The following is a 12,043-nucleotide window of genomic DNA, read 5'->3' as shown; positions in this document are numbered from 1 at the left end:
ATTGGGAAGCAGGTATATATATGTGTGCAGATCAGTTGTGTGCCTGTGATAATGTATTGCTATATATTGTCCAGGTTTATTATGTGACAGATTATATGATTGCTGCTCTGACAGGTAGTGTGTTGTATGTATTGAGATAATCCTGACAGGTCACTATAGGAAAAGTGATCATTTTGTGCATGCATCATGCCAAATTTTTCAAGATTTATTGATAATTGATAGGTAGTAGGGTTCTATGCGGTGGCTGGTGGCCTTATGCCTACCCGCACCCTAGGACCGTCGCGGCGGCCCGCCGGGAACGGGGCGGGGGTCGTGACACATATATACTAAGGATGCCTTAAGATTTTTTCACGAAAGATCTTTAATTTAAGACTCCACCCCATTCAATACATATCAAGGGCATTTTTGTCCTACAACTGCTTTATACTGTTATATGATGGTCACATGCCACCGCTTTGTTAATGAAGATGAATGAAAGGGCTACTTTAGAACGACTTACGAATTTGAAGTGTTGGCTTGAAACTTTAAATTGAGGGGGCGTCTCTAAAACACGTTCAAAGTTGAGAGGGTATCACTATAATTTTTCTTTTCTTCTTTGTAACTATATTCTTATTTTATAGATAGACTTTTAAATAATGATTTACCGAGTCATCAATCCCAGTCCAAAGTTGGATCCTTTAAAAAATTGAACCAGGTCTAGGTTCAAGGTTTTAGCCCGCAATCCAACCCGATCCCAACTATTTACCCAATATACTTGTATATCATTCATTTCTAAACTATAGGAACATAAAAATTTGTTCTATATCTTAATGGGATAGGAGCAAAAATAACCATGTTAGAACATATTTGGATGTTTGTACTTGATTTAGAACTAAGAGTATCTTTAAAGTTTTAATCAATCATTTCTATCTGAATAACTGCCAAGTACTTGTTTGTGGTGATTTAATTTTTGGGATTTGTAGTTGGATATTTCACTGATATGCTTCTTAAAGCATGAATAGCTCTAATTTGATTAATAGTTCAAATTATATAGCTTGTTACTCGATATCCATCCACACCAACCTTGGATAGGGCATGGATTTTAACGGACTTGAATCTGACTTTAAGATCCGATAGGTCTCATAATACTTTTATTATCTTGACCCGATGCTTTTATAGGTCGAGTGTAGAACAAATTTCGACCCAAAATTGCAATGCATCTGGTTTTTGGTTTACTAAGACACATATCCGACATGCCCCATAGCATCCCAGTTCCAATATATAAAAAAAGAGAAAATAAATTTAACAATTACTGAAATCCTAATCTAGTAGTGCTATAGAATCCCAACTAAGAGGTGAACTTTGCTTATCTCAAGAAAAGAAGGTATCAACTCCTTTCAGCTCTAAAATCTATAATAGCGCTTCCAAACTAACTGTTCATATTTTTTATCATGATTTATACTATTAGAAATTCTTAGAAATAAAAAATCATGTGTTTTGGTGGTCTCTAGCCTATACATCAAATCAGTACAAAAATGAATGGCAAAAAAATATGAGATCATATTTATTTATGATCTAAGCATTAAAATTTATTTATTTATCAATCTATACATGTTTAATATATGTCAAATATGTCAAGAAGGCAGGTTCTTAATTTAAATATTTTATCATATATTTTAGTACACTAGCACAATAAGAAATATCTATTTTTATGTTGACATGATGCACAGGTTAGACACTACCAAAAATACATGATTTTTGTTTTCCAAGCATTTTTGAAGGTGTAGATAATGATAGATGTATGATTTTTAATTTGGATACTTTGTTATTGATTTTAGAATCGAGAAAAATAGATATCCTCTTCTCTCGAGATGAACGTAGTCCATCCCCCTAACTGATGAATTTGGTCCACATTTAAGAACTACTATAAAATCATAGATACACACACACACATACATACATCTATATGTATATACACACACACATACATACATCTATATGTATGTATAGCCAGACGGACTACACTAAAATAGATCTCCACTTAGATCTAATCAAGTCTAGATGGAACGATAGAGATCTTACATTGATGATCCGAGCCATTGGATGTGATCTACTATATCTAAAATACTTGTATACAACAATTCATATGATTTGAAAACCTTTAGCTCATGTATCAAGTGGTTAAAAAATTGGACAGCATCAATTAAATGAAACTATATATGTTTTTTGGACGGTCTAAATTTCCATGTAATGGTAAGTAGAAATTCCTGGACAATAGCAATAATGTTGGACTGATGCCTGCAATCGTAGACTGTGATAATCTGTTTGCGAATTTAGGCATTTTGATATAACAGTTGCCAACTTGCCATAGATTCTTACAGCGAGAACTTGTAACAGTAAGATGTTCATCTGGAATGATCTTGGGTGATTAAAGAACTTTAAACAATAAATTTTGAAGGTGATCAAATTTCAGTAGAATGTGAACGCAGATTCAAAGGTTTGCTAATTATCAGTTATACCTAGAATAGATAACATCTGCTCCAGCTAATGTTACATCCTGCAATTGGTTCAATATTTGTATACACCAAATAAAAAGAATATTAGCACAATCCGGTTGATTTCTTTGAATTATTATCAGAAGTATTTATTGTCAGATGGTAGAAAACACTAGTCCAAAATATTTTAAGCTAATGCTGCAACTCGTACATAGGAAAAAGAGTATGGAAAGTGGGGAAGACAAATACCATTGCAAGCAAGACACATTACAAGAAAAGCAGTCCAGATGAAAATGTCACCCAATCACCAACATACACACATCATCTATTTTTCAGACTTTCACAAAACTACAAACCAGAAACCTGGCATTTTTGAAATCCTAGATGAACAAAAAATGACTTCTATAGATGCACCCTCATATACTTCAGCAAACAAATAAGTTCTTTCAGAGAAGAACATCAAAGTCATCTTAAACTTTGAGCAAACGCATTCATATCTACTTGGTAAAGACAGCAAGAGGATAACCAGGCGACAGGTACAGAGCCTAGCGGTAAGCAGGCGGAGGGTATCCAGCAGGTGGGTAGCCATAGCCCTGAGGGGGAGGTGGATATCCATATGGTTGCCCATATGCTTGTTGGGGTGGATATCCAATGGACGGCGGAATGGGCTGCTCTATTCGCGACATCTGCTGAAATGGAGGTACAGCCATAATTGGTGCTGGTCCAAACTTTCCATCCCTCTTGTCCATTTCAATCTTATGCTGTGTCTGAATTTATCCCAAAACGATATCAATGAAGTGTCATTGAGGCAGAAGCTTGAAGGAGTTCAAATGTGTAGAGAATGTTTTTGCTTACCTGCATGCATGCGCAGACCCTGCAAAGTCGATGGAAAGAATGTTGTTATGATGAAGAAGAAGATTAAAAGGTGGAAGTTGGAAAAGGGAGGAAAGTCTTACGAGCAGTAAACCATGTCAGCAAAACAGGACAGTATCTGCGATGCTTCTTGAAGCTCATCGCTTCCAACAATCATTGCAATGATGGAAAATATACATGCAATTTGTTGGAGGAAGAACATGAAAGCCTGCAGTTATTGGGCATGGAATAGTGGCGATTAATTTCTACTACTAGCAACTGGAAACATGCAATACATGTTAAAAGAATAAATTAAACAAGATTACAGGTTAGAGGATAAGAAAGATAAAACACATGGATTAGAAAAAGAGTGTCGATATTTTTGTTTGTTTTTAAATTTTAAAAAAAGAGTCCAGTGGGTTAGGGATGTGAATGAAAGATGAGTGGAACTCTTTAAATAGAGTCCATTTGATTTGAGTAGGCACAGAAACACATGGAGGCCCACATGGATCATATATCTAATTTCTTTATCGTAATTTTTTACTGATATTTGGAAAGAGAGCAACTAAGATTATTCTTATCACAGAATTTGACAGACAAAATCTAAAATAGCACATTCCTTTCTTATTTATTAATATAGTCTAGACTAGCTTCAGACATGGTAAATTTTACGAGACAGAGAGAGAGAGAGAGATACAATAATGCAGTTGTCACATTGGGTTGTCTGGATATTGAATTCATCTTGCAGCAAGAAGCGGGTTGAGGCAACTGAATTACCAAAGCAGAGAAAAACCTGAAAAAGTAACATAGTTCAGAAAGCATTATTAGCCAAAAACTTCAAGCTAAAATTATTAAATTCAAAGGAAATACAAAATATAGATTCATTTCCATCTTCTCAATGAGCACAATGCTACCTGGACACATGACACAAGTGTCTAGTGTCCAAGAGCATTGGGTACAGTATCTTTCAAAATATTGGACATGGGGACGCACACGTACTATACAGAAGCACTCTTAAATATGTATAAATATATGTATATTATGAATAGATTGTTGGATCAATTGCTTTCTAATTTCATAGAAACATCATAAAACCTTTGCTAAATGGTATTTTAGACTTGACCGCTTCTAGGAATAGATAACAAAAGTTGATATATAATCATGATCATATCATGGTTTACTGTTTTGAAGTGTCAAAGAGTGTCCAGAAGCATCCGAGGGTCCAAGTGTCTGGATACAGAAAGAACCAAGATTTTGAAGGGTCCAGATAACACTGAATGAGAAAAACATTCATTTAGAACAAAATGGAGGAAGTAATATGCGCAGAAGTCGAGCTGCTACTAATGCAATTCTCACATGACAGAAACATCGAGCTCGGGGTATGTGCTTAAGTGTTTAAGTGTCACAGCAATGAATTGATTTCTGCTTGTACAAAGTTAATGGACCTTTAACTAATTGAAGACACTGCCAGTCAAAACTCAATGAAGATGTTGGAAGGTTTAAGCAGATTAGGCAGGGTGTTCTGAAGAAGCATGGTGCCAATAGACTTGAGTTCAATGAGTAGGCAAACATTTACTAGGACTCCTCCATGTGCCACAACTTGGTTATATAGAGAAACAGGAAAACTACAAAGATTAGTCATGATCAAGATTCACCGTCTCGATATCGGACCCGTACCGGTGCCATACTAGCACTGTATCGGTACGGTACAGTACGGAATATTTTCAGTGTACCAAATGTCATTACATCTCCCATGTCGTATACCAGTACCAAACCGGTACAGTATGCTCTATATCGGTGCAATACAGTATGCTCCGTGCTACCCAATTTAGGCAAGTACAATGAACCATGTTCATGATAGCCCACAAAAATATGTGCATGCAGCTGCAATTAGAGGAACGGGATCCTGGAGTGAGTCGAGAACATACCGTATAAGAAGAAAATTTGTTTATCTAGTTGAAATGGGTGGATTTCAACATAAAATTGCAACGAATAAATCTGTTGTGAAGGAAAACGGATATTATATACTTGAAAATAAATAATTATAAGAATACTTTCTTTTTTCCCTTTTTTTATAGATAGAAAGAGGTCCATTGGCAATGAGCTGCACAACAGGAGATAGCCCCCCATCAGATATCTTTAACACCCCCCTAAATCCTGGTAAAGGCAGGAATTGAACCTATGTTTCTAGTACAACCATAAAGAGCCTTTGGCAGCAAAGTAAACCAGCACCTTCACTGAAAATGAACTCTAGGAGGATAACATTGGTGAGTTTAGAAATATAAGCAATAAGTTTCATATTTTTGAAGTTAGCATAAGAGAAGAGTGAATTAATTTTATTAGTACATGTGTCTTGTAGCTAAGATTGAACGATGAATCTACGAAATGCAAAGAATACTTGCCTGGAAAAGGATATTATAGATGGCTGTTTGAAGAGTTATTCAGATAAATGTTGTTACTGCTATGAGCGAATACATGGAAGGCAGGGTTTTGGAGATAGGAGCTTGATACAAGTCCACATGAGCTTGTAGTGGAAAATAATTTTTTTATAAAATAGGTGAAATAACGCTTGCCATGCACAGATTAATTTCCCTAGAAAGGACAAAACATTTAAAAAGAGTACAAAGTCAAGGAGCTTAAAGTACAGATTGTCCAGAACAAGGTCTGCTGAACCGACCTGTATCGGTCGGTTCAGCCCGTACCGGACCGGTACCGACTGACACCAGTCCGGTACAGAGGTGGAAATCGGTTCCGATCCAAATTGGGGCAGAACCGATCGGTTTGCCGGTTCGCACCGGTACATGTTCGAACCGGTACATGTTCGAACCGGTGCGACCGGTTCGGTCGCACCGGTATGGGCTCGGTTCGCACCGGTTCGGTGCTGGATTTTAGTGCCAGCGCTGTGGCACTTTGAAACTGCCATAGCGCTGGCCAGAGGCACTTTCAAAGTGCCTCTGGCTGGCCAGTGGCACTTTGAAAGTGCCACACTGCGGCACTTTCAAAGTGCCACTTTGTGCTCCGGTGCGGCACTTTCAAATGAAAGTGCCGGTGCGGCACTTCGTGCGGCACTTCGAAAGTGCCACGCTGTGGCTCACAGTGGCACTTTTCAAAGTGCCACAGTGCCTCAACGGTTGGCTATAAAAGCCGACCGAATGCTAAAGCCAAATCCATCAGCTTAGGTAAAGAAAAGGCAGAGAGAAAGGAGGAGGAAAAGAAGAGAAAGGCAAAGACAAAGGCATGAAAAAAAATTAGAAGAGTCGGAGAGCGTTGTTTTTCTTGAAGAAAAATCCAGCAAAAACTAAATAAGGTAAAATTTCTTTCCCCTACATTGTTTTTTTAATATTTTATTTAAATTGCTTAAAAAAATTTAGTCATCTCATTATTTGAATCATTTGGAAGTAATAAGTTGCATCATCTAGTTTTAACCTTAAACCTAAATATAAAAACATCAAAAAAAATCCAAAAGTGAAAGAACTCCAAAAAAAAAAACGACGATGGGGTCGAAACCAGGCCGAATGTGCCCTATCGGTACGGTATCGTTCGGCTCGGTTCGGCTCGGTTCGGCACCAGTACCGTACCGTTACCGGAACCGACCGGTACGTCGGTACGATCGGTACCGCGAACCTTGGTCCAGAATAATATCCAGGCTATTTATACTAAACCTGATACTCTGATAAACTGGTCTATGTACCTCAGATTAGTTTAGTTGAATTAAATATGCTTACTGTAAATTAATGCTCTTTGCTTACCACTTTAATGTTACAATCCTAACACTCATATTATACTAATATCAAATGATAAACTTCCAGCAAATATAATGAGACAACAAGAACTTTACATGAAAATGAAGTGAAACTGGAAATTCAGGACAAACTTTATACCTCAGTACAAAGACAAAACTCTGGGCATCGACTTTCTCCACATTTGCCACTACATGGTAGATAACCAGCACAGCAGACATACCTACAAGAAAAGGAACAAATGAGAACATCAAAATCAGAAATCATCATGATGTTCCATAAACTGAATTGTAGATAAGGAGTGAAGAAGATTTACCTTGACATGTCGTTATAAAGGGCCCTTTTGCGGAGCATGTATGACACACATGGTGCACTACAAGGAAAAAAGTGCTTCAATGAAACTACTGCCTATCAAAATATGTGTATGTAGAACTGGGTAAAGAATGAAAAACTAAAAAGGAACTCATTAGAACATGCCCTAGGGGAAAATGCTAAATATGGACTGTCAAGAGAACAGAAGGTTGTTGATAACTCGGTGATGTCCCCTATCTAGATATTAGTAATATGCAATCATGTGATGTTGGTAAGCAATTGAAAAAAAGAACAATATTTAGTAAGATCCATCAACTAGAGTCTTAAACAAGTTGTTAAGACTAGTCAACTAAGGATCGAAGGTAATACAAATAATTTTTTTTCCATATAGCAGCGCTTATATTAAATTCAAATCAGTATCAAAAGGAATAGTGTACGTTATCAAATTTGAGTAGGTAACAGCAGTAATGAAGAACCAAAATTAACTATGTTCTTGTAGGAAGTATTCTACTTTTAGAAAATATAGCCTGCATTGAACTATGTAGTTCGTAATGAGCATAGTAGTCCAAGAAAGCTAGAACAGTATACCAACACAGATCTGGCAATAGTTAGGTATGGGCAATTGATAAGGATTTACAAAAACGCTGAATGAGGAGACTTTCCATATGGAACTGAAGGGAAGTTAAAATGATTAGGTAAACAGTAAACTGCTCTCCCAAATGTCCCTAACCAATGTTGTTTCAGTAAATATGCCTAAACGAGCAGTAACAAACCCATCTTAGTATATGCTGGTTCTTGTGGTCTGCAGCATGATTTTTATAAGGAATGTAACCAAAGGATGTTCCTAGGTCAATGTGACAAATATCGAAGTAAACCTTAAAGGATCCAAGTGCTAGTCTTGGCAGTGTGCCAGCCACTAGCCAGGATGGCACATGCTTGGTTCTGTGCCACATTGACCTGCAGCAGACCAGCACATCTCAACAGTAGCCAGTGGCCCGGCGCATGGTGACAGCAGAGAAGTGTCACATTGCAGGCATCAGCTCAGCATGGTCAGCATAGACCGAATGCTTCAATTGTTGGTTGCAGTTAAGTGTGTTCAAGTGCTCCATCAATTTGAAAGCCTTTTATGTTGTTGACTCCATGTTTTCAGTCATGGTGTTATACACTTGATTTAGAAAGCATATGGCAGTGCCATATTAATCTACTGTAATAAACCATGAAGATAGCATATGACTAAAAACCACTAATGGAGTATAGGCAGGTACCCACATTCCAAAGAAGTTAGATCCAGAGCAGACTTTGGCTACTGATGTAAACTCAGGTGCAAATTATGCCCATGGGATGTTCAAGATATGCATCATGCAAATGCGGGGTTGCTATGTGGTGCATCCACAAGCATGATGCTCATTTAATACTTTGTTGAACAACTAAAAAAGGAATGAGCATTGGACCTGGTCCTCCACAATGAGCAGCGCCCTTTACAAACACACTACAAACTTGAAATAGACAAATGATAGTTAATCTTGGCGAGTTAGCAAACTCAGAAATGTGATTCTTACCAACAAAATTTTAATAATTAACTATGGAATGAGATTATTGAGAAGACAGGACCTTAGTAGAGGGATGATCTAAATGTTGATGTTGTATATGATGGTGAATTGAAGTCCACGATGTGGGCTTGAATTACTGTCCAAAAGGAGTCACTACAGAAGGAGATAATTGGAGCAATGCTGCTTATGTTACAAGTTATTTGACAAAAGAACATCAAAGGAAAAACAATTTGCCAATGTAATTGTTATCAACTTAGAAATAGACCAGACTCAAGTGAGATGAACAGCATTAATAAGACCTAAGAAAACAGCAGAAGAAAATTTTAGCAGACAGTATATAAGATTGGCAAGCGCTCACCATTGCTGACATACATAGTGCCATACTCATTAGAAGGTTTGTCGTACTGGTCGGTACTATACCGGTACCGAACTAGTATATAATCTCGTATCGTACTGACCCTCGGTACACTTTGCCATCTTGTACTGTACCGCATACCGACACATTTTTAATAGAATGGTGTCGATGTAGGGTCTGGTGCCGAGACAGCGAACCTTGCTCATTTCAACTGATAGATTATTGAAGAATGTGCAAAGCAAAACAAAAGATTTATCTCTTGAATCAGAAGTCCAGAATATGATGGTGATATGAAAACTAGAACAGGCTCACTGAGTAGGATCATCACTGCAGCTTTTGTAATGGCAACACCAATATCATTAGCTAGTGAGGGAAGGAAAATTGCAGATAGAACAAACACCATAGTGCGCCTTCGCAGACTGTCTATAATCCTTAAATGTTAAACTCTATCCCTGTCCCCTTACTATGTTTTATTGGATCTGTCCTTTTTCAACCTTAGAAGATGTTTTTGTCTCTTGGGGCAAATTATCCATAATTACTTTATCATTATACCAATTTTTATCTTCCTAACGAGTTATTTCAGAATTTTCTATTGGAATCTTGATAAATAACATGGAATGTTGGAAACAATGATACAGAATCCTTCAATAGCTAGATCAGTGTTTTCTTCCTATTATTTCAGATGCATTCATAATTTAACTAACTACCAGAAATCAACAAATGTTTTTTTTTCCTTGACATAGTCTGCTCTGCAGCTAATTTTCCCAAACTTAACCTTTTAGAACATTGTCAAGTGTCATATGAACGACTCGAAGAGCCAATTATTGAATAATTTTAAAAAAGGATACCTCAACCCATCATCCCTAGGTCATTTCTCTAAATCTATAGTCTTAAACATTCCTGAGCAATTGAACACTTGGAGCATATTGATAGCAATAGTTCGTAAACTTCAAGTTGTCAAATCAATTCCTTGCTCTTCAAATAAAATGTTTTATGGTTCTAACCCTAATTAAATTGAGTGAATAAGCGAAATTGATGAAATTTATTTTTTCTCCATTCTTTATTCTTGATGTGCTTGTCTTCAGGTCATCTCCAAATCTTCATCACTAGATAAAGCTTCAGTTGATTAAAAGTCAATAGCCTCCATAACAAAACATTTTAGGGTTTATCTTCTGTATCGACCACGGTTATGGTATTTTCTAGCTCACAAATTTACCATTTAACAGAGTTAGATGAGGTGCCTCTGTTCACAATTACAAAATCAGTATGCAAAACCCTTTTATTCAGTTAACAGGTACTTTGAAGTCAAAAATACAGTTTAGAAGTGTCTTGATGCCTCTAAATATTTCATTTGAGACAATTGATCAGTTTTCCAAGCTAAAATTCTCCTTCTCCTCCCCATTGGTTCCCTATGCATCCAATCTGCTATTCTTTTCACTCAGTTACCTCCAAAGATCGAATCCGTTCATCATTTAGAAACAATTGATGGACTCATAGACACAACACCATCAATCCCTTTACCAATTCATAATCATCAATGAAACATATGATCTTTACTATCCTTAAAAACAAAGCATAAAAAAAAATCAAGTGATCTTCAAATTAAACTTGAGCAAGCACATCTGAAACACATCATATCAAACTCCATCATTCCACTACTCAAATCTAAACCACCAAAAAAGAAATGATGTATAAAGAACGCAGTCAAAATATAAAAATGACAAAAAATAAGAAAAGAAAGGAAAAAATTAAGCATCAGAGAACTCACCACCACAGAGCCAAGCAGCAAACTGCAGACAGAAGCAAAAAACAGAGAAATTTTAATCAGAAAAACAGAGATAGAGATCTGAAGTTAGGAATAAACAGGTAAAGAAAAGAAGGAATTGCCACAGTATTGTGATTATAAATAGTTACAAGGGAAGTCCGCCCGCACGGTGCTGATGAGATCGGTGTGCCAAAGATTGCGGTAGTTCTGCCGCAGCTGCATCTTCTCCAGATTCTCCTGCGACGAGAACGCCATCTTCCACCGGCCGAGAGGACGGAGAGAGAAGGAATTCTATGGAGAACTGGAAATGGAAGCAAAGAGGAGGAGAGGTGGAGGCGAAGAGATGAGAGCTCGAGGGATGGAAATAAATGGTCAGAACACTGAAGGAGAGCAGAGGAGGGGTTTCGATGCTCCAAGCTTTGGAGACGACGACGACTCGGTCAACTGACGTGTTCGTCAAGATGAACTGTACGCGGCCCAACGATTTTGCCAAACTGCCGTGCGCTGCCGGTGTTCCACGCCCTATGAAGGATTTAGTGCGAACTTTTTGGTGAACTTCGGGGTACTTCGTTCCAAGAAATCCTTCGAAGACTTCTTCCGAAGAGCCAATGAGACGAGACGAGGAGCTTAGAGTACTCGACAATCACAAAGTCAAGGGCTGACCGCAAAATGTGCTTAGTTTTAGGCACGTGAGTTTCACGTGCAACTGAATGGGCTTGGCCAGGCCTATTCAAAGCCCAAGGTCGAGGCCGGTCTATATGAACTTGGGCTTTCCTGGGACTGCTTGGGGTAGCCCATGGACTTTAGTATTGGAACAATGGACACTCTTGAGTATGATCATTAAAAGCGAGTCAGTTAATATAACATTTAGAGATTTAGAACTTGGGTGGCATGATTATTGATGTGAAAAACACAAGATGAGATGATGTGATCTGCTTAAGAACCATTTGCATTACTTGCGCTCAGGTCCTAAAAAGCTCATTATGAGAAAACAA

At 37.6% G+C, this 12,043-nt stretch overlaps 1 protein-coding gene across 1 annotated transcript; it reads right to left on the bottom strand.

Moving 5' to 3' along the window:
• Positions 1-2,698: 2,698 nt before the first annotated feature.
• LOC103712212 (uncharacterized) lies at positions 2,699-11,662 on the bottom strand. The gene is made up of 8 exons (XM_008798674.6): positions 11,198-11,662; positions 11,052-11,073; positions 7,383-7,439; positions 7,208-7,289; positions 4,024-4,119; positions 3,431-3,555; positions 3,330-3,348; positions 2,699-3,241 (listed from the first exon to the last, which is right to left on the bottom strand). The coding sequence occupies exons 1-8, from the start codon at positions 11,301-11,303 to the stop codon at positions 3,020-3,022; spliced, it is 729 nt and encodes a 242-aa protein (XP_008796896.1). The 5' UTR covers positions 11,304-11,662; the 3' UTR covers positions 2,699-3,019.
• Positions 11,663-12,043: the final 381 nt, after the last annotated feature.

This window comes from Phoenix dactylifera, chromosome 16, assembly GCF_051530095.1.
Source record: "Phoenix dactylifera cultivar Ajwa chromosome 16, Ajwa_hap1_PhDact_Kaust_v1.1, whole genome shotgun sequence".
NCBI classification, from domain to species: domain Eukaryota; kingdom Viridiplantae; phylum Streptophyta; class Magnoliopsida; order Arecales; family Arecaceae; genus Phoenix; species Phoenix dactylifera.
The sequence above is the reverse complement of the archived record's forward strand: the minus strand, read 5'-3'. Positions and strand labels throughout refer to the sequence as shown.

Coding starts and splice junctions, on each gene's coding strand:
- LOC103712212 (XM_008798674.6), bottom strand. CDS start 11,303: ATGGCGTTCTCGTCGCAGGAGAATCTGGAGAAGATGCAGCTGCGGCAG. Junction 7,290..7,382: donor CTTTATAACGACATGTCAAG/GTAAATCTTCTT, acceptor CTTTTCTTGTAG/GTATGTCTGCTGTGCTGGTT. Junction 4,120..7,207: donor AGTTTTGTCTTTGTACTGAG/GTATAAAGTTTG, acceptor TTACTTTTTCAG/GTTTTTCTCTGCTTTGGTAA.